General features: G+C 44.5%; 2 protein-coding genes across 12 annotated transcripts in view; both read right to left on the reverse strand.

Moving 5' to 3' along the window:
• Positions 1–66: 66 nt before the first annotated feature.
• Positions 67–22,453, reverse strand: CXCR2 (C-X-C motif chemokine receptor 2; the record flags this gene model as incomplete). Of its 4 annotated transcripts, none has more annotated exons than XM_082397683.1 (3): positions 67–9,230; positions 17,056–17,138; positions 22,191–22,453. In XM_082397683.1, 3 exons carry the CDS (start codon positions 22,451–22,453, stop codon positions 8,251–8,253), a joined length of 1,326 nt encoding a protein of 441 aa, XP_082253809.1. In that variant the 3' UTR covers positions 67–8,250. The 4 variants fall into 4 exon arrangements, with proteins under 4 accessions (XP_082253809.1, XP_082253806.1, XP_082253808.1 ...); XM_082397680.1 differs by lacking the exon at positions 22,191–22,453 and adding an exon at positions 19,002–19,098 and having other exon boundaries at positions 67–9,340; XM_082397682.1 differs by lacking the exons at positions 17,056–17,138; positions 22,191–22,453 and adding an exon at positions 18,812–18,977 and having other exon boundaries at positions 67–9,340.
• Positions 21,708–27,536, reverse strand: part of RUFY4 (RUN and FYVE domain containing 4) — a 26,135-nt gene continuing 20,306 nt past the window's right edge. For 7 of the 8 annotated variants that reach the window (XM_082397673.1, XM_082397672.1, XM_082397669.1 and 4 more), the window contains 2 exons: positions 23,268–23,378; positions 21,708–22,690 (listed from right to left, as the gene is read on the reverse strand). In XM_082397673.1, the coding sequence (XP_082253799.1) occupies positions 22,588–22,690; positions 23,268–23,378 (214 nt within the window). In that variant the 3' untranslated portion in view covers positions 21,708–22,587. The remainder of the gene's footprint in view (positions 22,691–23,267; positions 23,379–27,536) is intronic. The other variant, XR_014246219.1, reaches the window with a different exon arrangement.

The following is a 27,536-nucleotide window of genomic DNA, read 5'->3' on the forward strand; positions in this document are numbered from 1 at the left end:
AGCAGAAACTAACACACCATTGTAAAGCAATTATACTTCAATAAAGATGTTTAAAAAAAAAAAAACTCTTGCAAGAAGCTTTAATCACGTTAATGTTTACCACTAAATGAGCTCCAAACTTTTACCTGCTTCACGTGATAGTTGGGAATAAATGAATAAGTGACGGAGCAACTTTGGAACTACCCTCTGGGTCTCTCTCAAAATCAGGTCTTCTTTCTCCCTGAATCTTTATCTACACGTATGGAAGAAAAAGGTCATGGGCACAATGGCGAATCCTGCCATTTGTCCTGTGGGAATTAGGTTCTCCAGCGACTTGTGAGGAGGTGTCCCAGTATAGCAAAGAGGGGAATGAATGGGGAACCTGGAGACCTGGGTTCGGCACTGCTTCCATCACCTGTAGTTCAAGACCTTTGGCAAGTGTCCACCTGCTCTGGGCAACAAGTAGCTCACCTGTCAAAAGGGGAGGTCAGTCTATAAGTGAATCTTTTAGGCTCCCTTCCACCCAGACAGTCTAGATTTAGGTAAAGCAGTTCAAGGCCACCACTCACAGATGGGCAGGTTTGACACTGTACAGCCATAGAGGGGTGCCATTTGCAGAGAGTACAATGTGACAAACACACTTATTACATGTATATGTCCTAAGCAGAATTAGTAGAATCTTCCCATAAACAGAGGGATTTTGTGCAACCTTGACCCTGGTCCCTGAGAGCTACTATGACACTGAGACCCTGGAAGCTTTCAGAAGCTCCCTGGGAGTCATGCTTATTCATTTTTGGCAGTTGACTTGGACACTTGGGCAAGGGAGTTAGGCAGGGGGCAGTAGAGGTGTCCAAGTGCCATAGCCAACTGTATAGTCTAGTGAAGTAAATCCCTTAGCATAATGCTGGACCTCCAAGCAAGTCCTCTAGAAATGCCAGCTGGTATTATTGCTGTAGTGGGAATAGAGAACAAACGTGGGACGGGACACCTTGTGGGAGTCAAGAGTTTGACCCAAATGCTGGGTCAGCTTGGCACAGAGCCAGCTTTGCTAGGAAACCGGTGCTGCTGTTTATGGCCAGGGGAATGTGTCTGACATCAGACTTTGCAAGGCTCTGTTGGGAAATCAGTGATGCATCTGTCTTCTCCGGGAAGGTGCCTTGTGCATGCTTCTGAAGCTGCTGGGGGAGGGGACTTAGGTTGGGGCAGTGATGTCTGCACCTCCCCGCATCCCCTCCCCACCACCACATCTGCCCCAACTTGGGCAGATGGAATGGTCAGGAGGAGGCTCCATGCAAGGCCACCTTGCTTTTGGCTAGAGGTCAGCTAAGGGGAGTTGGGGGGGTCTTAGAGAGCGGGTGTATGTGGAGAGAGAGAGGAAGTAGAATACGGACCTGCAAGGGAAAGAATCATCCTCACAGACAATTTTAACTCCAACAGGACATTTCTCATCTCTAGTTTGAAAAGCATTGCCACCATTGCTTCTGAGTCAATGGGTTTTAAACTTGAGTTTTTTTTTTATAACATTGACTTTTTGAAAATTTATTTTTTATTGAAGTATAGTTGATTTACAATGTTGTGTTAATTTCTGCTGTACAGCAAAGTGACTTAGTTTTACACATATATACATTTTTAAAATATTCTTTTCCTTTATGGTTTATCCCAGGATATTGAATATAATTCCCTGTGCTCTACAGTAGGACCTTGTGGTTCATCCATTCTATATGTAATAGTTTCCATCTACTAACCCCAAACTCCCAGTCCATCCCTTTCCCCATACCCCCTCCCCCTTGGCAACCACAAGTCTGATCTCTAAGTCTGTAAGTCTGTTTCTGTTTTGTAGATAGGTTCATTTGTGTCACATTTTAGATTCCACGTATAAGTGATATCATATGGTATTTGTCTTTCTCTTTCTGACTTACTTCAGTTAGTATGATAATCTCTAGTTGCATCTATATTGCTGCAAATGGCATTATTTCATTCTTTTTAATGTCCAAGTAGTATTCCACTGTATATATGTACCACATCTTCTTTATCCATTCATCTGTCAATGGACATTTAGGCTGTTTCCATGTCTTGGCTATGGTGAATAGTGCTGCTGTGAACATAGGGTGCATGTATCTTTTTGAATTATAGTTTTGTCTGGGTATATGCCCAGGAGTGGGATTGCTGGATCATGTGGTAATTCTATTTTTAGTTTTCTGAGGAACCTCCATACTGTTTTCCATAGTGGCTGCACCAACTTACATTCCCACCAAAATAAACTTGAGTCTTGATCAGACTCATCTTGGGCTCCAAATTTCCAAGGACCCACCCTCAGCCATTCAGATTCCTTGGGCCTGGACTGTCACGTTACCTTAACCTTAAGCTGGGGTGGTGAGTTGGGTACCTTCTGTTTGTTCTTCTGGATCCATTCTCTGCATTTCTCTACCACGCTCTATGCCCTGGGATACTGACCAATATGGACTGCCTTAGTGGATTCCCCGTCCTCTGGTTTCTGAGCTCAGCCGATAGGAGCCCTGGTCGGGTATCTGTGGGCAGAAGCTTCAAGTCAGGGCATTTATTCTCCCAGCTTTGTCCCTGCTGGATGCTGGGATTGGCTCTTGTCTGATAGGCCTTGTCATACAGCTTTCCCTCTGGGCTCCTGCAATGGCTTTCCTACCTCACCCCTTAGGCCTAGGGATAGTAACAGCTCTCAGTCGTTACTGGCCCTGGGGTGCTGACCATGGCTCATTACTTTCCCCAAAGCCTTCTCACACTTTTGTTAAAGGTCCCTTTATTCAATTCTCATGAATTTGATGAAACTCTCTCTCCTTGCCCAGCTCCACTATGCCACCTGGTTATTGCCAGGATCCAGATCCATTCAGGGCTTATCCCTAAAGCTGCATTTTAAGCAAGGAGTCCATTTTAAACACGGATATAGAAATTATTATAGAAATACATTAGAAATACTGCTCCAATGGCCTTGAATGCTTCTTAGTTCTTTTTTGGTCCCCTAGTGCTTAACTTACTTGAGACTAAGGTGATGTTTTTCAAAAGCAACTTTACCAAGAAATGAAGTTTAAAAAAAAAAAAAAAAAAAAAGAAATGCCGGAAACTCCTCACCATGTGAAAAGACAGGTTTATGAACCAGGAAGGGTGTTTTCACCAGACACCAAATCTGCCAGTGCTTTAATCTTGGACTTTCAGCCTCCAGAACTGTGAGAAATAAATTTCTGTTGTTTACAAACAACAAAAAACCAGCTCCCAATTGCTATAGTCAGATCCCTGTAACAAATCCCTCCTAGTGGTTCTGCTTTTCTAAATCAACCTTGTGTGATAGAGCGTGTGTCTCAACACAGGGTTTAGTTTGGCCTGTCTTTGAACTTCGTGTTGGGCTCCGATTGCCTCTTAACTACCCTGCCTGCCAGCGCAGAGTAGGGTAACCCCACCTGAGCCTGCTCCCACACCTGTGCCCCAAGCCTCAGCTGGCCCTTACCTTTAGCAGAAGATGATGGAGACTCCAAACCCCAGTGCCAACACAGATGAGTCTAGGCACTGAAGCGGTAGACTGGCCCTGCCGAGTGAGCAGAACGCTCTGAGCAGTTCAATGTGTGTATTACCCATTCATTCGTAAGATGTCTACAGATTTACCATTAGAAAAGCAAAATATCTGAAGAAATGAACTAGGAATTTTTATTCCAGTTCTATTACTATTTAGCCATGAGATTTTGGTCAAGTTGCTTTGCTTGGGCCTCAGTTTCCTCATTTATGTATTAAAAGAGTTGGCCTGGGGGGGTTGTCTCTAGGTTTCCCCTGGCTTTGCTATCGTGTGATGATGTGGTCCTCCTTGTGGGCCTACATGTGACGCGTTTCAATGTGATGTGCAAACTGGAAGTACTTCTTCTCATCATCCAAGAGAGGCTGGCGGCTGTACTGATGTCATGAAAAAAGGGAGCCCATCCTGCAGAGTCTGGGGAGGGATTGTGGGGCAGGAAGACGTCATAAACATTGGGGACAGGGAAAAAAGACAGATGGTGTTAGTGTAAGTGTAGGAACATATCTCTGGAAGCAAGAGGGTCCAGCTCAGACTCAGCGGGCAGATCTAGGCAGAAAGCTGCTGGGCCCTGACACAGTGGGACTTACTTAAGCCTGGAAAGATGGGAGGGAAGAAAGAAATCAGCAACTCAAAAGCATGTCCTGTCCTAGTGATGGCTTGGCTGGTCGATTATTTATGCCAAGACTGTCTTTATATGTGTATGTGAGAGAGAGTGTAAGAGCCAGGGATAAATATTAATAGTTCACATAAGTACAGCTCAGCCTCCGCCTCATTGCTTCTGGGCTTATTTTATCCTCTTGTTTTCCTTGAAGAACCATGTTTCCTCTAGCCCTTGTTCAGGGAGGAAAGAGCAGCGTTCCTGGCACTAGAGTGGCCTCCTCCCACCGACAGTCATCTCAGCGAGCCGTCCTGTCCGTTTGCCTTGTCCTGTCAGGACACCATTGGTCCCTCTGGCAAATTGGGTGTTTTGTAAAGACACATTCCCTTGCCTTTCCCTCCTGCTGAATCGGAAGCTGTTCTGAAGACTCAGCCAGAGCAGCTAAGTCATGCTTGATCCTGAGTTTAGCCCAGTGCCTGGCAGAATGAGCTTGGAACAAGGGATTATTGTTGCTGAATTAATCCTGCTTGTTGACTGCAAAAGGAAAAGCACTTTCGTGAGTTAGGGGTGGTGGTTACCTGCCCCTTGAGCACTGAAGCTCAGAGGTTTGCCTCTGTCTGCCTGGAGAGGCCTCTTGTCATAGCCACAGCTGCTGTCTCCTTGATTTAATGGTCAGAGAGTTGTTAACATGAAAGGGATTGGAACCTGGTAAAAGTTTGGTGACAGTGAAGTTCAGTTCCCCTTGTTTCCTTACTTCCTTAGTAGGCTGCTCAGAGCCAGAGCCCCTCCTGCCCAAGACCCTTCAGAGACAAGCCCTATGAACAGGGGCTGTGCCAGGGTGAGGCACTCTCTGCTTTGATTGTTTATATACCCAAAGCCCTAGAAGAGCAGGTTCTCAATACTGTTGAAGGAATGAGTCCAATTCTTTGTTTTGTCTGGGTGACATAGTCATTTTCCCATTCTGCATGAGTGCCGTTTTGTCAAACCTGAATGATGGGTGTGAGTGTGGGGCGGAGAGGGGAGAGAGTGAAGGATGACTCAAAGTGAGAGCTGCTGGTCGAGCTCAGAAGAGCTCTCTGACTTCCAGCTACCCAATCCAGCTGATTTGGTAGACTTTCTTGCCCATTCTAAGTCCCACCCTTGACACTCTTGACTCCTGTTTCACCCAAGGATACGAGAGGCACAAGATGATCCCAGGACATGTTTCCTTCCATAATACATGTTCAGCAGCAGGAGGCTTGGGCTGGGGAAGAAGAAGGAAGAAATACCAACCTCCATCTCGATTTTAGGCCTTCTCTCTATGTACCCGATAAACAACAAAGGGATTTATTTATTGTAAAGACCCTCATTCAGGACCTCTGCTCACTCTTGCCCGACCTCTCTGTAGCACTTTGGATGTTTTTTGTTGCAAGTAATGAAATACCCAACTAAAAGTAGTTTATACAAAAAAAGACATTTAATTATCTCACTTAAGAAGTTACAGGTAGGTGGTTCCAGTGGTTCAAGTTTGCCTTTTTGGAACTAGGTTTTTTGTTTTTAATTGTGGTAAAATATACATAACATAAAATTTACCATTTTACCCATTTTAAAGTGTACGGTTTAGTGGCATTAAGTACATTCACATTGTTTTACAATTGTCACCACTGTCCATCTCCATAATTTTTTCATCATCCCAAACTGAATTATATACCCATTAAACAATAACTCCCCATTTTCCCCTTTCCCCCAAGCCCCTGGTAAACACTATTTTACTTTCTGTCTCTATGAATGTCACTATTCTAGGTACTTCATATAAGTGGAATCATATAACATTTGTGTCTGGCTTATTTCACTTAGCATAATGTTTTCAAGGTTCATCCATGTTGTTGCATATATCAGAATTTTATTCCTTTTTAAGACTGAATGATATTCCATTGTAGGGGTATATCACACTTTGTTTATCCATTCATGGGCTGATGGATATTTGGGTTGTTTTCACCTGTTGGCTATTGTGAATAGTGCTGCTATGAACATTAGTGTACAAATATTTGTTTGAGTCTCTGCTTTCAGTTCTTTTGGGTATACACCTAGAAGTAGAATTGCTGGATCATATGGTAACTCTATGTTTAATTTTTTGATGAACTGTCACACTGTTTTCCACAGTGGCTACACCATCTTACATACCCACCAACAGTGCACAAGGGTTGTAGTTTCTCCATATCTTTGCCAGTGCTTGTTATTTTCTTCTTTCTTTCATTCATTTTTTTTTTTTTTTATAATTGTCATCCTAATATGTGTGAAGTGGTACCTCATTGTGGTTTTGATTTACATTTTCCTAATTATTAGTGATAGGCTCTTTGTTTACATTCTTTGGAGAAATGTTTATTCTCTAATTCTTTTGCCTAGTTTTGAATTAGGTTGTTTGCTTGTTCGTTTGTGTTTTGCTGAGTTGTAGGAATTTTTTATAAGGATATTAACCCGTTATAGGATATACGATGTCAAATATTTTCTCCCATTCTGTGATTTGCCTTTTCACTCTGTTGATAGTGTTCTTTGCTGCACAGAAGTTTTAAACTTTGATGCAGTCCAATTAAACTACTTTTTCTTTTGTTACCTGTGTTTTTGGTGTCATATCCAAGAAATCATTGCCAAACCCAATGACATGAAGATTTCCCTCTGTGTTTTCTTCTAAGAGTTTTATAGTTTTAGCTCTAATTTTAGGTCTTTGATCTATTTTGAGTTAATTTTTGTGTATGGTGTAAGATGAGGGTCCACTTTCATTCTGTGCATGTGGATATTTAATTTTCCCAGCACAATTTGGTGAAAGACTATCATTTCCCCATTGAATAGCATTGGCACCCTTGTTGAAAATCATTTGACTGCTTATGCTTAGGTTTATTCTGGGCTCCTTATTCTCAGGTTCTTTTTTTAAAAATAATTAATTTATTTATTTATTAATTTATTTTTGGCACATTGGGTCTTCGCTGCTGCTTGTGGGCTTTCTCTAGTTGAGGCAAGCGGGGGATACTCTTCATTGCAGTGCATGGGCTTCTCATTGCAGTGGCTTCTCTTGTTGTGGAGAACTGGCTCTAGACAGACAGGTATCAGTAGTTGTGGCTTGCAGGCTCTAGAGTGCAGGCTCAGTAGTTGTGGCGTATGGGCTTAGTTGCTCCATGGCATGTGGGATCTTCCCGGACCAGGGCTTGAACCTGTGTCCCCTGCATTGGCAGGCGGATTCTTAACCACTGCGCCACCAGGGAAGTCCTCTCAGGTTCTTTATATCCTTTGGCTCCAACAGCTCAAGTGTGTTGGGCATACTTTTCGTCTCATTTTCACAAAGTGGCTGCCTTGGCACCACACAGCATATCCTATAACCATATTCAAAAGCAAGAACCAAAGATATGTTTCCCTCTCTCTCTCTCTCTCTCTCTCACACACACATCAGGAATACTTCCCAGGGGTTTCCTGGCCCCAGTTGACTTCTTAAGCAATGATGCACTGAAGCCAGTTTGTATGTGCTTGTGAAAGCAGATTATTACATTTTCTAGATCTTGTGATCCCGTTGCTAAACACTGCCACCTTGAAATCGGTCATGGTGGGAGCATTTATTTACACCACGGACTGTGGTAAACGCTACAAATCAAGACTTTTTCTCCCAGGAAAGTGATTTATCAGCACAAAATTTGCCTTTAATTCTTATTTATCAGAACCAGGTGATATGGCCACTGCTGGCTTAAGGAAGTCTGAGAAAGTGAGTATCTGTCATTTTCAGCCTCTCTCAAGGGAGGTGGACTTCGTTAGCAGGCAAGGAAAGGGAGAGTTGGGGAAGCAACCAATGGTGTTTGACACTAATGCCTCCCAATGGTGGGAAATTTTTGTAATCACTTAAAAGAATATCTTCAAAGAATGTCTGCCAGAAGACAGAGTGCCGTGGTCTCAGTGGTAGGATGGGCCGAGCTCTAGCAGTTGACATGGTAATTACAGTAAGAGGTGGGGGCCAGGGCTTTTGAATCCATAGCTGGGGGCCTAGTAAGGATGTGGCCTCAGCAACTTCCTGTAACCACAATGGGGGGCTGCCTTGACACAAGGTCGTGAGCAGCCAGAGGACATGTGGCTTGGGGCGGATGCTGAAGGGAAGGGAAGAGCCCAGCGCGCGGTCTCAGAGGGTAGTAGAAGTGTTCCCTGAAGAAGAGCCAACAAAGGAAGGCCTGCCATCCTTGACCAAGAACTCCTTGCTGACCAGGCCATGGATGGCCATGATTCTGAGGAGTCCGTGGCGAAACTTCTGGCCAATGAAGACGTAGATGAGAGGATTGAGGCAGCTGTGGAGGAAGCCCAGGATCTCGGTGGCATCCAGGGCCCGGCCAATGTCATTGCGGCGCTCACAGGTCTCTGCGATCACCCGGACCCTCATGAGGGTGTCTGCAACCAGGACCAGGTGGTAGGGCAGCCAGCAGAGCAGGAAGACGAGCACGACAGCAAAGATGACCCGCATGGCCCGGTGCTTCTGCCCCATGTGGGCCGCAAAGAGCGTGCGCAGGGTGAGTCCGTAGCAGATCAGCATGACCAGCAGGGGCAGGAGGAAGCCAAAGGTCTGGGGCAGGACCCGCATCACCATCCGCCATTTTGTCGTATTGGCACCCATGTCCTCGTAGCAGACTGGGCTGGAATAGGGCGGGTGGATGGCCCTTCGGAAGACGAAGATGGGTAGGGCCAGGATCAAGGACAGGACCCAGATGCCTAAACATATGAACTTGACCCAGTGCCGCTTCTGGGTCAGCGTGCGTGTGGCATGGACAATGGCCAGGTAGCGGTCCACGCTGATGCAGGCCAGCAGTAGAATACCACTGTAGAAGTTGACTTCCTTCAGGAGTGAGACCACCTTGCACAGGGGTGTGCCAAAGATCCAGCCCTTTGCCTTGGAGGTGGCCCAGATAGGCAAGGTCAGGGCGAAGAGCAGGTCAGCCATGGCCAGGTTCAGCAGGTAGACATCGGTGACAGAGCGGCCCACCCGGCTGTATAAGATGACCAGCATCACCAGGGAGTTTCCCAGGAGGCTCAGCAGGAAGACCAGGGCATAGATGATGACCACAGCATACTTGTTGATATCCAGAGATTCCGGCTGGCATGGGGCAGAGTCTGGTAGAATAGAGGGCAGGTCAGTGTTGTAACTGTAATTACCAAAATCTTCATCACTGTAGTTTTCCCAGTTAAATCCTTCCATATTTGACGTAAACTTAATTTCCGGCCTAGAGAAGAGAGATGAGGGTTACTGCACAATAAATCTCCCCAGATTCTAGCCTGTCTGCTCACAACATTTAGATAGGATTCTTTGTGTTAGCTTGTATATTACATGGAAGTAACTTTCACTTCAAGGAATGGCCAGAGCACTAAGGTTTTGGAGACATATTTAGTAAAAAATGATACATTTCACAAAAATTGTCTAGTTCCCTTCAACATCAGAGAGAGGTTCTTATCACTTTCCATAACATTGCTATCACCCAAACCATTGTTGAAACTTCCCCTTGGATAATCCCTACAGAACATGTCTTGGATCCTCGGTGGTGGGCATCTCTGACTACTGAGGCTGATTTTAATGTCAGAAACACGAGGTACCATTCAGTTCTCAATCTGGGGGACTAAGCAGGCAATCCAATTGTGTTAGATCCCTAGGAAAAGATCAAGGCTTGACTATAAACCTAAGAGATGAGTCCCTTTGTCCAACTTTCTGAAAGTTATTTTAAAAGAAGTGTTCTGGAAAAACAGTCTGAGTGATAGCAGCACGGAGTTTCAGGATGCTCGAGCTAAGAGAAAGTTGACTCCACTAGTACAGCCCAGCATTTTTCTTCTGAGATGCGAGGGGCCTGCTCTGGGCATACTTGTGTAGTTTGAAAAAAATATATTAAAAATCATAAACAGGTGGCTGACTGATTCTCCACATGGGTGGAAATGTAACAGATTATCTTGGGAGCTCTGAACAGGCATATTCTGCCATGTAGGGGTGAGCAGAGAAAGGCAGTATGTTCCCAGCATAAGGAGGAGAGGCAGCAGGAAGCAGAGAAGGCAGGTGGAGACACACGATCCTTGTTTTGGTGGCTTTCCAGTACTGGTGGGGACACTTCCTGCCCTGCTAGTGAGTGCCTTCTTCCAAACCTGACTCTCCAGCACACCTAGCTAACCTCTGTGGACTCTGCCCTTGTTATGGGGGTAGCAGAGAGCCTTCTTTTGGGGGAAGCTGCAGCCACCCTGAAATATTATCCCAGTTTGCAAAGAGGAAGTAAAGTGACCAGCTACTGAATTAGCTTCCTTTTGAACCGCAAAATATATCAGCATCATGCCATTTCTTTATAACAAGATATGGCCATCCTGTTACCCTATGCCAGTCTGTAGCCCACCTCAACATGGAACCCAGTGTTAAAGTGAAGAACATAAAGTAAACTACCTCACACTCACTAGCATGATCATAATTTAAAAAGAAGGACTATAACGATGGCGATGAGGATGTGGAGAAGTTGAACCCCTCGTACATTGCTGGTGGGAAAGTAAAATGGTGCAGTTGCTTTGGAAAACGGTTTGGCAGTTGTTAAGAAAGCTAAATATAGAGTTACCATACGACCCAGTGATTCCACTCCTAGTATACCCAAGAGAATAGAAAACATACGTCTGCACAAAAACTTGTATGTGAATATTCTCAGCAGCATGCAGCGAAAAAGTGGAAGTAATCCAAATGTCCATCAACTGATAAACGGATAAGCAAACTGTGGTATACACATACAAGGGAACATTATTCAATCATAAAAATTAATGAAGTACTGATACAGGCTACAACATGGATGAACCTTGAAAACATTATTCTAAGTGAAAAAAGCCAGACACAAAAGGCTTCATACTGTATGATTACATGTATGTGAAATGTCCAGAATAGGCAAATTGGTAGAGACAAAAAGTAGATTAGTGGTTGCCAGGGGCTGGGGGCGGGGGAGTGTTACTGAGTACAGGGTTTCTTTTTGGGGTGATGAAAGTGCTCTGGAATTAGACAGTGGCAATGATTATGTAATTTCGTGAATATAGATCTTCCTCAACTTACGGTGCGGTGATGTCCCAGTAAACCTATCATAAGTTGAAAATATCCTAAGTCGAAAATGCATTTAATACACCTAACCTACTGACCATCATAGAGTAGCCTAGCCTACCCTGTATGTGCTCAGAACACTTACATTAGCCTACAGTTGTGCAAAATCATCTAACACAAAACCTATTTTATAATAAAGTGTGGAATACCTCAAGTAATTTATTGAATACTATACTGAAAGTGAAAAATAGAATGGTTGCTTGCATGGGTAAAGGATGGCTGTAAGTGTATCGGTTGTTTATCCTCATGATCGCATGGCCACTGCCCAGCATCATGAGAGAGTATCCTATTGTACATTGCTAGTCTGGGAAAAGATCAAAATTCAAAATTCGAAGTACAGCTTCTAGCTAAGGAGTATCACTTTTGCACCATCATAAAGTTGAAAAATTTTAAGTTGAACCATTGTAAATTGGGGACCATCTATACACAAAACCCCACTGAATTGTATACTGTAAATTGGTGACTTTTTTTTTTCTAAAAAATTTTTTATTGAAGTATAGTTGATTTACAGTGTTGTGTTAGTTTCAGGTGCACAGCAAAGTGACTCAGTTACACATACACATTACATTCTCCTTCAGATTCTTTTCCATTATAGGGTATCACAAGACACTGAATATAGTTCCCCGTGCTATGCAATAGGTCCCTGTTGTTTATCCATTCTACACACAGTAGTGTGTATCCGTTAATCCCAAACTCCTAATCCATCCCTTTCCCCTTTGGTAACCATAAATTTGTTTTCATTGTCTGTGAGTCTTTTTCTGTTTTTTAAATAAGTTCATTTGTATCATTTTTTTAGATTCCACATATAAGTGATATCATGTGATATTTGTCTTTCTCTGTCTGACTTACTTCACTTAGTATGATAATTTCTAGGTCCATCCATGTTGCTGCCAATGACATTTTTCATTCTTTTTTATGGCTGAGTAGTATTCCATTGTGTGTGTGTGTGTGTGTGTGTGTGTGTGTGTATGCGCATAAGATTACTTTTATAGTATGTGAATTATATCTCAATTAAAAAAGATTAATCAAAGGTGTATAGGCTTGCAAAGGAAACACAAATATTAAAACAACAATATCATTATCATCATCAACAACAACAAAGGTCCTAGGAAGCTTTTCTCTTTAGCAGAAGAAACTGTTACTGTCAATCATACATAGCAAAAAAAAAGCTAAATGAGGTTAGGGAAACTGGAGAAACAATGCCCCTTTTCCCTAGAGTGATAGAATTCTTAGCCTTCACCTTCCTGAGAAGGTATTTCTCCCCTAAGTGATGGGAGCCAGATAAATTGCCTTCTCAGCACACAGATACCACAGATAGAGCAGATTAGATCAGTCTGTGAACCTAAAAGTTGTGATGATAAGGATGGAGCCCTGTCTGGCCAGGAGGCAGGGACGGTAGTGAGAGAGGAGGATAGTACAGCTGGCTCAGCCAGTGTTGCTGACAAAACCTGCGTGAAATCACTGACTCTGCAGCCCCAAGGTCAAGAGCAAGTTTGCTCAGAAGCCCAGGGTAATGTCTAATGAAGTCACAAGGTGGGGTCACTTCCGGGAGCAGATGATCAGAGATGTTCTTAAGGGAACCCATGACCTAACAGAAGACCCACCTCTGAGAGTGGTTACAGAGCATGATGGGAGCAGAGAGCTTGTGCCCTTAGAGAGGAGAACCCCGCATTTACAAGCATTGGCCGCAGAAACTGCCTCTCAGAAGAAGCAGCAACAGCCAAGCATGTTTCACAGACAAGTCCTCATTCTGGATAATCCAGTGCTCGGCTGTGCTGGAGCTGGGCTGGAGGTGTATGGGCGAACTCCCGCTCCCAGACATGAAGGCTCAGCTTCAGGGTCCAGAGGGAGACCATGCAAGTTAGGACAGAAGGTAGAGAACTCAGAAACGGGGAGCAGGCCAGGGCAATGACCTCCAGCCACTGGAGGGTGAGGGAGGGGAATGTTTTGTTTTTGTCTGTTTGTTTTTTAATTTACCAATCTCTGGTGAGGATGTTTTGACAGTTAAAGGGAGAAACTAAGGGAAGGGGCATATACATCTGAGATCTGCTTTGCGCCTCACAGGTACATGGTCTCGTTCGGCAGTTACCGATAGACAGTCACAGCAAGGCTCGGAAACCAGCCTGTGGTCACAGAGCCTCTTAGTGCCGCAGCCCGGATTCCAACTAGGTGTGAAGGCTTCACGTGCTATTTTCAGTCTACAGATCTACTTCTTACAAAAAAAAAAAAAAAAATCACAGCTCATGTGTCAAATATAGCTGTAAGCTAAGTTCTTGAGATATCATGAAGTTAACCTGGCTCTGGTTCACTCCCATTGTTTGATGTCTTGTGCATTGCTTTCTTTGCTATTCCTTAGGCCCAGAACGAGAGAAACAGCCCTTACAGGAATAATAAACCAAATGCCCTTAAACTGACTGGCCCCTGCTGACCACCCAGTCAGTCATGTTCTCGGTAACCAAGCAGGAGATCCCCTTACTGAATGAAGCTGCCAGCCCCTTAATGACTCATGATAGTTCAAAAACTCATGGAAAGGATTATTCTAATTTATTTCATGAAAATGCTACATTTACAAAAGCCCAAACATTTAAGGCAATCTTTTTAACAACGGCAGCACAATAATAACAACAACAAATTCAAGGTTATTTGAATAAAATTCCAGTATCCTTTCTCTCTAGAAATATAATCCACACATATTTACATTTAATAGAGGGGAAGAGGGCCTCAGTAGTATCTGGCTCTTCCTCAGACCCAATACTAGCCAAGGCAGGGAGAGCCGGCTGGGTCCGCAAGAGAAGGCGGTGGGCAGCCAGTTGCCCTAGGTGCTTGTTGGACAGAGGTGTAGGGAAGAGGGGCAGAACCTCTCCCTTTGGGGATAGGGAGGCCTAGAGAAAGAATGGAGAGACTGAGGAGTGTGGGGATAAATGGAGGGGATAAATGGAGGCTGGGTGTCAAGGGGGACAGAGAACAGAGACATTCTGGAAGGGTGTTCCAAGACTTACCAGGATTCTGGGCTTGTCACCTGTGGGACACCTCCAGGAAGGCAGATGTGCCTGACACAAAGGGCGGCAGTGGTGAGAACACAGTGGAGGAAGTGAGTGGTGGACTAGATTGCTCAATTCTGGGGTGGAGCCCCTGAGGGTGCGGGATGCCTTTGATAGCTTGAATAATTAATTCCCAGGTCAACTCTTCGATAACTAGTAGTCATTTTATTAACTGGCAGAGTTCACACTGGGAAGGGGCCTGTGGGGTTTTCTAGCCAATCTTTCCATTTCACAGATGAGGAAACTGAGGCCCACCCAAAGGAAGTAGTTGGCCCAGGACGGCACAGATTTCTCTTATCTTTGCCCTGAGCTCAGCAGCCCCTGGCTTTTTCAGCCACCCTGTCTGACTCTCCCCACAATTCAGCTGTCTCGGGAACCCTGTGCTTACAACCCAGCAGCATTACTGCTCTTAAACATCTTTCCCATCTCAAAGGGGAACATCTCTTTAAGGCAACGGAAACGGAACTAGCTTCTGGTGCGTCTGGTGGCTTTCTTCCCTGGACTTAATGCCTCTTGTCTCCACCCCATTCACCCTGGGCATCCTTAAAGCCTCACAGATTCCTTCTCCATGCCACACCCCTTTGAGAACTCCCACCCCCAAATAGGGGCCCCGTTCCACCTCACCTGGTCTTTCACCTCCCTCCCCAACCATCTGCTCTGACCGCATGCCTCTCTTAGGGCATTGCTATTTTTTCTTAGCTTGTCCACTTGGAATTGGATCTGCAGTAGCTACTACCTTTGGAACCAAGACCATCTAATTTGGAAAGAAAGCCATTTGGTAAAAGTTAAAATCCCACCCAAGTTCAAATACATTTTTGAAAACAGTGTTGAGTGACACCAAGAATATATTTTGTCACATTTGCTGTTGATAACAATTGAAAGGATAAATCCAGGCAGAGCAGTGAACACTAATTCACTGCTCCCTCCTAAGCCCCCACCCCAGTGATTGATGCCTCAGTCCCCTCCACTACCCCTTACCCTGACCTGTTGCCCCATGCATCCCAGGGCCCACACAGTGCTCAAAGCCTGTGGCAAACTCGTCTAAGCTGCCTACCCCTAGGAAAGAACCTTTGAGTGGGCTCTAGAGCACAGCTATTTAGCAAACGTTCTTTGTCATCTTTCTCTTTTCCATGCTGGAGAACACAGTGACTCCTGGCCAGGTGATGCTAAACCCAGGCAGAGGCCCAGGACACACGGAGAGAGGCCATGAGAACAGCAGTTAAGAACTCTGCTAGCCTAGCAACTCTGGACAAGCGACTTTTCCTTTCTGAGTCTCAGTTTACTCATCTGTAAAATGAGGCCAATGATAGAATCTAACTAATTGGGTTGTGCTGAGGACGAAATGAGGGATTACCTGTAAAGCCCTTAAGACGCATATAAAGCACGATGTTAGCATTTATTGTTGTGATTATTATTACTGAAATAGTTAATTAACTAATAGCATGGGGTCTCTCCCACTACATCCCCAAGCAAGAGAAAGCAGCGGGTCTGCTTTCGGGGCTGACTTCCAGGTACATCTTAATTTGCTTTAACCTGAATAGCAGTAGTCACATTAGCTCTAATGTTGAGTGCCTGCTAAGTCCTAGCTTCCAGGGAAAGTGCTTTTCAGAATCTGTATCATTTAATTCTCACAACAACCCCATGGAGTGTGCACTTTTTGAATGAGGAAACTAAGACTCTGGAGTTAGGCAACTTACCTAGAGTGACGCAGATGAACTGACTTTTAAGCAGTTTTTGAGACTTTTTTTTTTTTTTAATCTGACTTCAAATCTGCTATTGTGTCCACTGCAGTGTGGGGCTGAGTTCCACTAAGTACCTCTCTGTCCCAGACAACTGGGTGTGCAAAGGACAGCCCAGATTTGACATTTCCCAACCATCCTACTTCTTGATTTTCATTAGATTGATTTCATTTCCACTGAGCCCACAGCAGGCCTACCAATGGTGGGGTGAATACAGAACCAGCATCCAGTCCTGGCTCTGCTGTTAATGGTCAGGGTGAGCTTGGGCAGGTCATTTCTCTCTGTGCCTCAATGTGGTCCCCTGGAAAATGAGATTAGCCACACGTGGCTACTTAAATTTAATATGTTTGTAAATGCACTTCATATTTATATTTAAAGTGCATTATACTGTGCACTTAAAAAAATTTTATTTATTTATTTATTTTTGGCTGCGTTGGGTCTTCGTTGCTGCGCGCGGGCTTTCTCTCGTTGCGGCTAGCAGGGGCTACTCTTCGTTGTTGTGTGCAGGCTTCTCAATGTGATGGCTTCTCTTGTTGCAGAGCTCAGGCTCTAGGCACGCGAGCTTCAGTAGTTGTGGCATGCAGGCTCAATAGTTGTGGCATGCAGGCTCAGTAGTTGTGGCTTGTGGGCTCTAGAGCACAGGCTCAGTAGTTGTGGCGCATACGCTTAGTTGCTCCGCAGCATGTGGGATCTTCCCGGACCAGGGCTCGAACCCGTGTCCCCTGCATTGGCAGGCGGATTCTTAACCACTGCACCACCACGGAAGTCCCTTAAATTTAAATTGATTAAAATAAAATAAAAATTTAGTTTCTCATTTCAAGTGCTCAATAGCTACATGTGACTAGTGGCTACCATACTGGACAGTGCAGATACAGGACATTTCCATTACTGTAGAAAGTTCATTTGTACCGTGCTGTCTTGGTGAAGACTTATTTTGTTTCTGCAATTCACCACCTCAGTTCTCAGGGGACTCACAGGAGGAGGCTGAAGTTTCCAAATTCCTTCTATCAGAAATAGTCCCCAGCAGCCCGAAGACCGAACTGCTCACCTACCTGTTGTTGCTGCTACAGCTGCTGTGTTGTTGGAGTGGCCACTGATGCCTCCTCTGTGACTCAGGGCTTGATAGCTGTCACAGCTGTTGGACAGGAAAAAAGCAAAGCAGCCTTTACGTGGAAAGTTCTGACCCAGGGCTGCTGAGGGGGAAATCCAGGAGGCCCACCAGGGGAGGTGTTCCCACAGAGGAGCAATGAGGTCTGTTCTGGGACTCTGACTGAAGGCCAAGCCTCCTCCTGGCAATTGTGTAATGAGAGCTGGGAATTTTCACGCCTTCTTGTCTAATGGCTTTTGCAAGAGCCTGCCAGTCTGAAGGCGGAGGTTTACCTAGTCTACCTCTGTCTCGTTTTCAACGTACACCTCCTTCTTTACAAGGGAGATGCAGGCAACCCCAGCCCCCAGCTGACACGTAAGCCTGAATTTGTGTGTACACTTTCTCCCTTCCTTCTAGGAGCAGCGTGAGAATTATCCTTCCTTCTCTTTCGGTCCTGCGCCTGGCCGTGGGACCCCACTGCCTCTCACGTCCTTGAAGGTCTTGCCTCCTGCACCCTCTGCTCCTTGACCAGCTCTTTCCCTGAACTTGCATATGTCTTTCTCTCCCTCCCTCTGTTCTAGAACTCCTTTAGCGACCACTCCCCCTGGGCCCTCCATTTCACAGGCAAGCTTCTTGAAAAAGCAGTGAGCAGTTGCCTTTTCCACTTCGCCAACTTCTTGTTCACTGTTCAACCCACTGCAACCAGCTTCCTGCCCACTGTACTGAGGAAACAGCTTTTGCCAATGTTCCCGGTGACCTAGGGTTGCTAAATCCAGTAAACTCTTTTCTTAAATAAAGCTGTTTTAATATTATAAAAATAAACTGTGCATATTGTAAAGAAAACAGGTGGTAAAAAGCATATAAAGTAAAATGTGATTCTCTTCCATCCTTCTGTTCACCTGTATCTTGTGAATATTTTTCCAGACTTCCCCCATGCACATACAAACATGTTTTTTCCTTCTTTAATAAAATAGTATTTAACTAGTTATATTGTTCTGCACTTTAACAATGTATCATGTACCTATTTCACATCAGTACATATAGATCCATCTTACGCTTTTCAGTGATGACATAATGGTCCATGGCAAGGACATAACCTGATTTATTTGATAATTACCTTATAGATGAATATTTAGGTTCTCACTATGAACGTTTTTGGATATTGGTCTTTGGAAACTTGTATGAGTGTTTCAGTAGCTTAAGTATAATTTTGCTGGGTCATAACTGTGCATGTTGATATGTTGATAAATACTACTCATTGCGCTTCAAAAAGACTGTTGCAGTGTATTCTCCTGTTACCAGTTTATAAAAGGGCCTGTTACCCCGTCTACTCATACTGTCTCATACTTGTCAATCATGGTAAAATACCTTCTCCCAGCCTGCTGTATGCTTTTTAACTGTATTTATGGTGAAATGGATACCGTTCAAGCCTTATCTTATTTGATCTCTGAACCATTTAACCCCACTGATCCCATTGTTTTCTTATTTCTCAGAGAACTTCTCTTGGTCTTATTTGTTACTTCTTTTCTCAATTCATTCCTCAAATATGGATGTTCCTCAGAGTCTGCCTCGGTCCTCTTCTCTACCTGTTCTCCCTAGACTAGCCCACCTGCCTCCTTGGCTTCAGCCCCCACCCAGTATGTGCCAGTGTCTCCTACACCTATAGTTCCCAGCTTCTCTTCTAAGCTTCTCTTTAAGCTCAAATTCTTACATGTAATCACTTCCTGAATCTCCCCTGAGGTCCCACAGATGCTGCAAACTCAACATGTAGAAAACCGGTCTCACGGAATTCCCTGACACGGGTGCCCCTCCTCCTTAACCCGGAAACAGGCGTGCCCCTCACGCTTGCCTTGCTCCTCCTCTCCACGGAGGCCATCTCCTTAACATCTCTCTTGATTATCTCTTCCTCACCGTCTTCACTGATGATGTTAGGCCCCACTTTATTTTCTCTTGCCTAAACTACTGCATTCGTCATGGGATGGCTGTGATTTCAGAGCTAGACTGTCTGTGTTAGGATCCCAGCAATGTCAGTGGTTGTAGACCTCGGGCAAGTTATTTCATCTCACTGGTCTCAGTTTCATCATCTGTAAAATGGGGATAATGAGAGCACCCACTGCATAGAATTGTCATGTGGCTTAAATGAGTCTATATTTATAAAGCAGTTAGCATGGTGCTTGGCACTGTTGGTTGCTGCTGCTACTTCTACTACCAACACTACCAGATCACTATTTTCCTAAATGCTCTCTGTGTCAAGTCTTCCCTCCCTCAATCCATCCTCCACTCTCTACCAGAACCATCTTCCTAAAATGTGAATTTGAGGGAGTTACCTGGTAGTCCAGCGGTTAAGACTCAGCGCTTTCACTGAGGTGGGCCTGGGTTCGATCCCTGATTGGGGAACTAAGATCCCACAAGCCGCGTGGTGTGGCCAAAAAAAAAAAAAAAAAAAAAATGTGAATTTGATCACCCTCTTTCCCTCTTACAACCCTTCAAAGACTCCCGTTGCCCTCAGGCAGAGTCAAATTCCTGATATGGCACCTGGTGCCCCTGCATCTGACCCTGTGTGCTTCTCCAGCCTTATTTCAGGCCATGCCCTCTTGAATCCTTAACTCTGGCCACAGGGAACGACCTGCAGTTCCCCCTCAGAGCTGTTCTGGCTTCGCTTGGGCCTCGGCACTCATTTCCCTTTCCCTTATCGCCACCCTCTTGGGCTGGTCAGCTCTCTCTCCTTTCCTGTTCAGCCCAGTTGTCACCTCCATGCATTGCCGCCCCCCTCTGTGCTCCTCTGCCTCCCCGGGCTTACCTCTACAATGGCATCAATTTCGGGGATTTATAATCATCAGTTTGGCTGCTTCCTCCTCCTTGATGTGAGGTTCTTGAAAGCAGGGATTTTATATATATATATATATATATATATATATATATATATATATATGAAATTTTCGTCTCCCCAAACCAGACACACACAGTGTTTGGCAAACCCTAGGTGTATCATTTTGTTGAGCACTGAATGAACTGACAAAGTGAGGAAACCAATGTACGTTAGTGCATCCGAGTGACATCTAAAGAAATAATTATGTCGCCCATATTTCCCAGGGCACCCCCAGCCTGTGAGCACAAACGAAGTCATGTCAATGGCGATAACCCAGATTGCACTGTTTTAGACCCTGTGTGTTCATGCAGGGCTTACCCCCCCTGTAGAATGCTCCCCAGGAATTTGGGAGAGTCTGTTGGAGGTGTCCCCCAGGTGCTCCTCTGGTACTGCTGGGCTAGACGTGTGCTCTGGACTCACCACTGGGGAACTGGTGCCCTTTCAGTGCCACGCTCTGGGATAGTCTATGGTGACCCTTGTGGAACCTTCTGCCAGAGGGTCCCCAGAGTCTAATGAGCCTCCCAATATCTTTGTGGAGCTTCTGTGCTCTCCATTGGACTTGGTGGGGACCCTTTGGGGGGCAGTGTTGAGCTAGAGGCTGGTCTTCAGCATTGCCCTTCCATCCCTCCCAAACAGGGGGTGAAGGTCAAGCTCCCCCATTCCTGGCCCCTGCTTTCCTCCTGAGTTCTTGTCCAGGAGCATCTTGCTACCTCTTAGAACATAGGCTTCAGCTAGGTCCCCTCTCCCCCATCAGTTCCTCAGGTAAGTCTGAACTCCATGCTGGAGTTCCTACTAGAATATGATGTATTCTGCTGTAATAAGAACCTGCCCTAATAAAAGTATCTGAGCAAGTCGAACCTCTAGAAAGGGACCGCTGTCCTTTAGGGCAGGGGTGATTCTATTGCCTTGATTGCTCCGGGAGCCCCAGCTCTGCCCCTTACTCCCTCCATTCCCTGCCCCCCACCTCGTTGCTGCCTTTGATAAGGAGAAGTTCTCACCAGCTCTCCAGGGCAGGAACTGCTGTTACAAAACTCTTCCTCCTTGAGATGGTAATGGGATGCAACTCTGGGCGGCCCTACCCCAAGAGGCGGTCCATGGGCTCTGGTCAGATTGACAGGGTTGCCCAACCGCTGCAGAGGCTTTGGCAGTCTGCGTGAGGCAGAGGGGACAGAGACAGCATGCATGCCTCTTTGGGACCACAAAGTCTGCCCTGGAGCCCAGCTAGGGCAGCTAATCTCCTTGTCATACAGTGGGGCCCACACTTCTTCTGAAACAGCGTTGTCAAAAGCACCACAACTGGGTGACCACTGAATGACCATAATTCGTGTTAAGACTTCTTCGGCAGTCAGGGGATATGATCTTGTACCATGGAGCTAAACAAGTCCTCATCAACTGTCTTTAATATTAAAGTCTAGCTGAGTAAGCACTGCATAGAGAGTTACCTAGATCAGCCCCTTCTTCTGGGTGCTCACAACTTGGGACCCATCAAGTCAGCATAGTGGTTGGAAGGGAAGGGCAGAGAGGCTCAAGCCTCCCCTCCTGCCCACCAAACCAGACACCCTGGGGAGTAACTGGGACTCCCACACTCTCTTGGTGGGAAGGTACAACGTTCAATCTCTTTGGGAAATAACTCAGCCATTTCTTAAAAGTTAAACGTACACCTACCATTACCACCTTGCCATTTCATTTCCTAGGCATTTACCCAAGAGGAGTAAAGGTATATGTCTATACAAAGATTTGTACACAGGTGAAGATGGGAAACTTATTTGTAATAGCCTGGAATTGGAAACAACCCAAGTATCAGCAACAGGTGAATGTGTAAACAAATTGGGATATATCCACGCAGTGGAATACTACTCAACAGTAAAAAGGAACTTGATATATGCTACAACACAGATGATAAAATAATTATGCCAAGTGAAAAAGGGCAGATAATAAGGAGTATATACAGTATGATTCCATTTATACAAAATTCTAGAAAATGCAAACTAGTCTCTAATGACAGAAAGCAAGTAAGTGGTTGCCCGGGGATGGGGAGAGGTGGGGTGGGGGAGAGATGACAAAGGGCACAAGGAAACTGGGCTGATGGATGTGTCTATTATTTTGAATATGGTGATGGCTTCAGGGTGTATATTAAAGTCAAAACTCATCAGACTGTACTCATCAGGTTTATGTGAAGTGTATTATACATTAATAGTACCTAAAGAAAGCTGTTAAGAATGAGAGCAGACCTCCGAAGCAGACTGCAGACAGGAAGCTCCCGTGTATCATGAAGGACGGGCTGGCTGAGAAGAGAGTGCAGAGGAGAAACGTCAGGGCCACTGGGCCTTATTCTTGGACAAGGACTTTGAGCCTGCAGGGACTTTAGAGAGGATGGTGCCCACTCCCTCATGTTATGGAAAAAGCCTGACAGCTTTGCCAAAGTCACCCAGCTCATCAGTGGGAGATGCAGGGTTAGGACCTCTTTCCTGACTGCCAGCCCGGCTTCTTCCATCCTCCACACCACGGTCTGTCCACTCAAGTGCTGTCCACCTTAGACGGCCAACTTCTAGAAGGCAGGACTGGTCAGACCAGAGGGCTGGGAAGGGCCAAGGGGACAGCCGATCAGGTGGGGTGGGTGGGTCTCAGTCAGAGGACCTGGGCTTCTCTCCTCTGGGAGCAGGGTGGGCAGTGGCACTCCTTCTTCTTAAAATCCACAGAGCAGGCATGGCAAACCAGGCCTCCGCAGAGCCTGGGGAGCAGAAGCGGAAGAGTGGGTACGTGTGGGTGCGTATGGGGGAGGGGGTCATGGGGTTCGAGCATCTTTGTGTCCACCTGTGTGTTTCCCATCTCCCAGCAGAATGGCCCTGGGTCTGTCTCAGGAGGCCTCCCCTTTCCTAAAAGGGGTCCCGATGCCCCACCCCTCCAGGGTCCTCTAACTCCAAATGGCAGGTTCTCCTGACAGCCCACTGTCCTCTCTCTTGCTGTTTGTCCTGCCACTGTGTTTCCAGGGCAAGGGCAAGGTGAGGGAAGCAGATTCCTCTGTACAGGAAATCTCTTCCCAGATGAGATTAGCTGATCAGTTAATCAGTCTATTTGTGGAAGGGTTACCCAGTCCCATCTTCCAGATGCCATTCCTTGTCTGCCCCCTTTCCACTGTTCTTGTTCATGTCTCTGCAAAGTGTCGGGTAAAATGAGTAGCCAGCTTTAAGTGGCCTTTCATAAATGCCTATTTCCTGTGTCCCTCCCTTCCCTGGAGTGGGCAGGGGGCTGTGGGCTGGTGGAAACTGGGTTGTCCCAGAGGAAGGATTCTGTACCCCACCCATTACCTGCACAGGTACCGCCGAGACAGCCGACCAAAGATCTTGTTACAGACAACACAGCATCCAGGGCCCAAGGAAGAGAGATGCTGGACCTTCTGCCACAGGTTATCCTTCTCTCTGATGGGTGGGTGGAGGTGTACACACACACACACACACACACACACACACACACACACAAGATAGAAAGATGGAAATGCACAGATGGAGAGGGACAGAAAGAGATACACAGAAACAAAGAAGAGAGGGAGTCACACAGAGATATACACATAAAGAGGCCAAAAGAGACGAGAGACAGTGGAGCAGAAAGAGACACAGAAATGGAGAGGGAGACAAAGAGGGACAGAGAGACAGGCACTCAGAGAGAAAAAAAGGAAGTCAGGGAGTTGGAGAAGGAGACAGAGACACACAGAGAAGCAGACAGGGAGATCAATGTAGAGGGAGAGAGAAAGACACAGGGGAAAAGATGCAGAGACAGACAGGGACAGAGACACAGACAGAGAGGGAGACAAATATGGAGAAAGATGGAGAGACCAAGAAAGAGACATAGTGATGGAGAAAGACATGTAACATATGTAGTTACATATGTTTATGCTCCTGCAAAACTATCCTCACTGTTTTTTTAAAGAATGTTTAGGAATATGGGTTGTTCAACATTTTTATCAAAATGACATACACACGTACGATTTAAAAATCAAACAGTACAGAAGGGCTTATATCAAAAGGCAATAGATATACCTCCTTCCCATACTCAGTGGCAAACCACTTCTTACATCCTTTAGCTTTTTCTCCTTGATATTACTTCCATATTTACGTAATATGCTCATATTCCTCCTCCTTGATTTATCAAGAAAGAACATCTTCCATAGAGCTCCTTGATGTCACAAGGAGCACATCCTTAATTAACTTCCTAAGAAGGGCAGTGTGGGAGGTGAATTTTATTGTGACCTGTCTATCTGAAAAAATGTCTTTCTTCTGTCACCTCCTCACTTGCTTCCGAGTTAGGCTGGATATAGAATTCTAGGGCAAAAGCCAGCTTTTCTCAGAACTTGAAAGCATTACACCATTAAGTCTTAACATTTGAGGATATGGGTTATTTATTACCATCCTCACTAACTCCTCCTCCTTCCTCCCAGTGCAGTTATATCCCCATTTTTGGTTCCTCTATTGGTTACTGTTGGAATTTTACAGAATATACTCACATGTTTATTTCTCACTCATTCTACTGACTGTAGATAGCATCATACGACTGCCATTCTGTAATAAGATGGTGCCAGCATCCCTTCTCTTCAGCTCTCCTCCTTCTCAACCTCCTAACTTATCTATTCCTGCAACATCCAATGTGGTAGACACTAGCCACATGTGGCTATTTAGATGTATAGCTAACTTTTTATTTTATTTATTAATTTTTTAATTTAATGATTCTTTAAATTCTACAGTACTTTACAATTTTTAAAAGTTTCACACACATGATTTCATGTAATCCCATAATAACCCCCTTTAAAAAAAATCCCCTACCCCTATATTGTCCCTTCCCCCTTTCCTTTCCCCACTGGTAACCACTAGTTTGTTCTCTATATCTGTTAGTCCGCTTCTTTTTGTTTTATTCACTAGTTTGTTGTGTTTTTTAGATTCCACATATAAATGATATCAGGTGCATATTTAACTTAATTAAAGTTAAATAAAGTTAAAACTTCATTTCCTCAGTTGCACCAGCCACATTTGAGGTACTCAATCGCTACATGGGACTAGTAGCTACCATATTGGACAGGGCAAAATCAGGACATTTCCATCTTCACAGAAATTCCTACTGGATTCTGTTCTATACTTAATATTGTTTAGGTGGTAACATTTAGGTTTGTTCTATAATTATGATTGTTTTCTGTGCTTTGCCTTTAGGTTGATTCCAATACTGAAAAAAATCAATGAATAGTATTTACATTATTAGACAATATATAAGCATATTGCATCAACTGAAGCTAAGATGTGTTCTATAACATTTCCCTTCTTGGAAATTTTTTGTTTTTCTAGGACTTTCTAATTGCCTTTCTCTGCTCTTTGCATGACTTGCCTTTAACATAGCCTAATCCCCCACGCCCCTAGTTCTTCATCATATCAGATATTCTTCTGATGCTCTTCTCCCCTGAGACCTCCCTCCTGGGCCCTCAATACTTCTGCTATAGCTTGAACTGACTGCTTCCTGGGCTTTTTGCCCCCTTGTCATCTTGGGAATTCCCTTTTCTTCTCTCATGGGCTAGAGCTACTAGTCCCTGAATTCTGCATCTTCTCCATTCTTGGTTTATTTCCTTGTTTTTTTGGAGCACATCCTTAATTAACTTCCTAAGAAAGTCTGTGTGGGAGATCAATTTTATGTGACCCATCTATCTGAGAAAATGTCTTTCCTCTGTCACCTCCCCACTTGCTTCATAGTTTGGCTAGATATAGAATTCTAGGGCAAAAGCCAGTTTTTCTCAGAACTTGAAAGGATTACACCATTGAGTCTTAACATTTGTTGGGTTCTACTCCTTTTATAAGTGGACCTGTCTTTTAGGATATTCTCCTTATCTTTGTTTTACTGAAACTTCACAATGATGTATCTAGATGTAGTTTACCACCCACCCCTCTCCTTTATTGTGCTGGCCACTCAGTGAAATCTTTAAATCTGAAGATCTCTGTCCATCAGAGCTGGGAAAGTGTCTCATATTTTTATCTGATAATCACCTCCTTTTTATTCTTTTCTTTTTTGGAATTCCTGTCAGTTGGAGAAGATATTAGAACTCCTAGATTGATTCTCTATGTCTCTATTTCTCTCATGTCTTCATTTATCTGTGCTTTTATTCTACTTTCTGAGACACTGCATCATCTTTATCTTCTAATCCTAGTGAATTAAAAATAATTTCAGTGATCATATTTTTAATTTCCAAGAATGTTTCTCATCTTTTGATGGTCGCTTTTCACAGCATCATGGAAGGTGGATCATTTTTGTTTGTTTGTCTATCTTTGTCACTCCCCTTTATTTTCTAGCCTCTCCTCAAATGTCTTGGGATCCTTGGTTGTCATTTCATGTTTAAGAAAGAGGCGATAAAAGCTGCTAGAGCTCCAGGGAGTAGAAGGGGATGATTGACTCGTAGTGTCCCTTTAGGAGAGATTGGGCAGGGAGCTACCTGCCACTCCAGACTCTCAAATGCCAGAAGACTCTGCTCTTTTATTTGGGGCATTCTTTAGAGAAAGACCTTTTAGTTATTTGCCTGGGTGATAGGCCCCTCACTGTTAGATGTTCTGCAGTGGGGGAGGCAGGCAGAAAGCACGGGTTGTACACTGCTCTTTCTAATGACTTTATCAGTTAATTTTCCTGATTTCTGCCCCTCATCTCACTTCTGCCATCTGTGTTCTTGGTGTCTCTGGGCCCTGAAGTTCTAACTGGGGTTAAATCCAGTATCCACTTTTCCATCTGTTTTCTGGCTTCTGGAAATTAGCTGAAATCTCTCATTTGTGCTTGGCTCCTCCACCTTTCTCTCTGTTTATGTTTTATTCTTTTACAGTCATTTTAGTGAGATCTCAGGATGGAGACTGGATAACGTGTGGTCAGTCTACCATCTTGACACAGAAGTCAACCTTCATGCTCCATTTTTTTTTTTTTTTGCTTAAGGCCATATCTTCCACAACGCTTCTGGGAGGAATATTCTGTTATGTGGTTTGGGGCCTTGTGATGAATTTCTTTAGCACTAGGAAAAACATTTGTCTCTCCGGATGAACTGGTATTGCTGCTTTGAATGGACAGTGAAACTTTCTGTGTTTCCCTTTTCCATCCTGCTATCAAGATGTTCAGAGCTAAGTTTTAACCCTAATACTTCAGGAGTATATATTTTTCATCTTTCATTAAATCTTCTGTTTTTCTTTAACTATATATATATGTGTGTGTGTGTGTGTGTACATATACATATGCATGCACATATACAGAATATATATGTCTTATTGTTAGCTACCTTAAATTCTTTTGTGAGATACATAGCTAATTTTTTATTAGCTTCCTCCCAGTTGACAGCTCTTCAGAGGAGATTATTCCTTAAATTCTTTGTTCTTTCCAGGCTGATCTCTCTTTTTTCTCATCTTTAATCACTTGGATTTTGTGCAAGAGGATTTAGTCCTAGACGATCCCTCAGCAACCTTCCAATTCTAATGGAACCTGAGTCCAATGGTCTCCTATTTCCTGAAGGAGGTGAAAGTATAATGTATATCTGTGAATTAGCTCCTCACTAGACTGAAGGGTAGAAAGCA

The sequence above is a fragment of the Balaenoptera borealis genome (assembly GCF_965194805.1).
Source record: "Balaenoptera borealis genome assembly, chromosome: 6".
Lineage (NCBI taxonomy): Eukaryota > Metazoa > Chordata > Mammalia > Artiodactyla > Balaenopteridae > Balaenoptera > Balaenoptera borealis.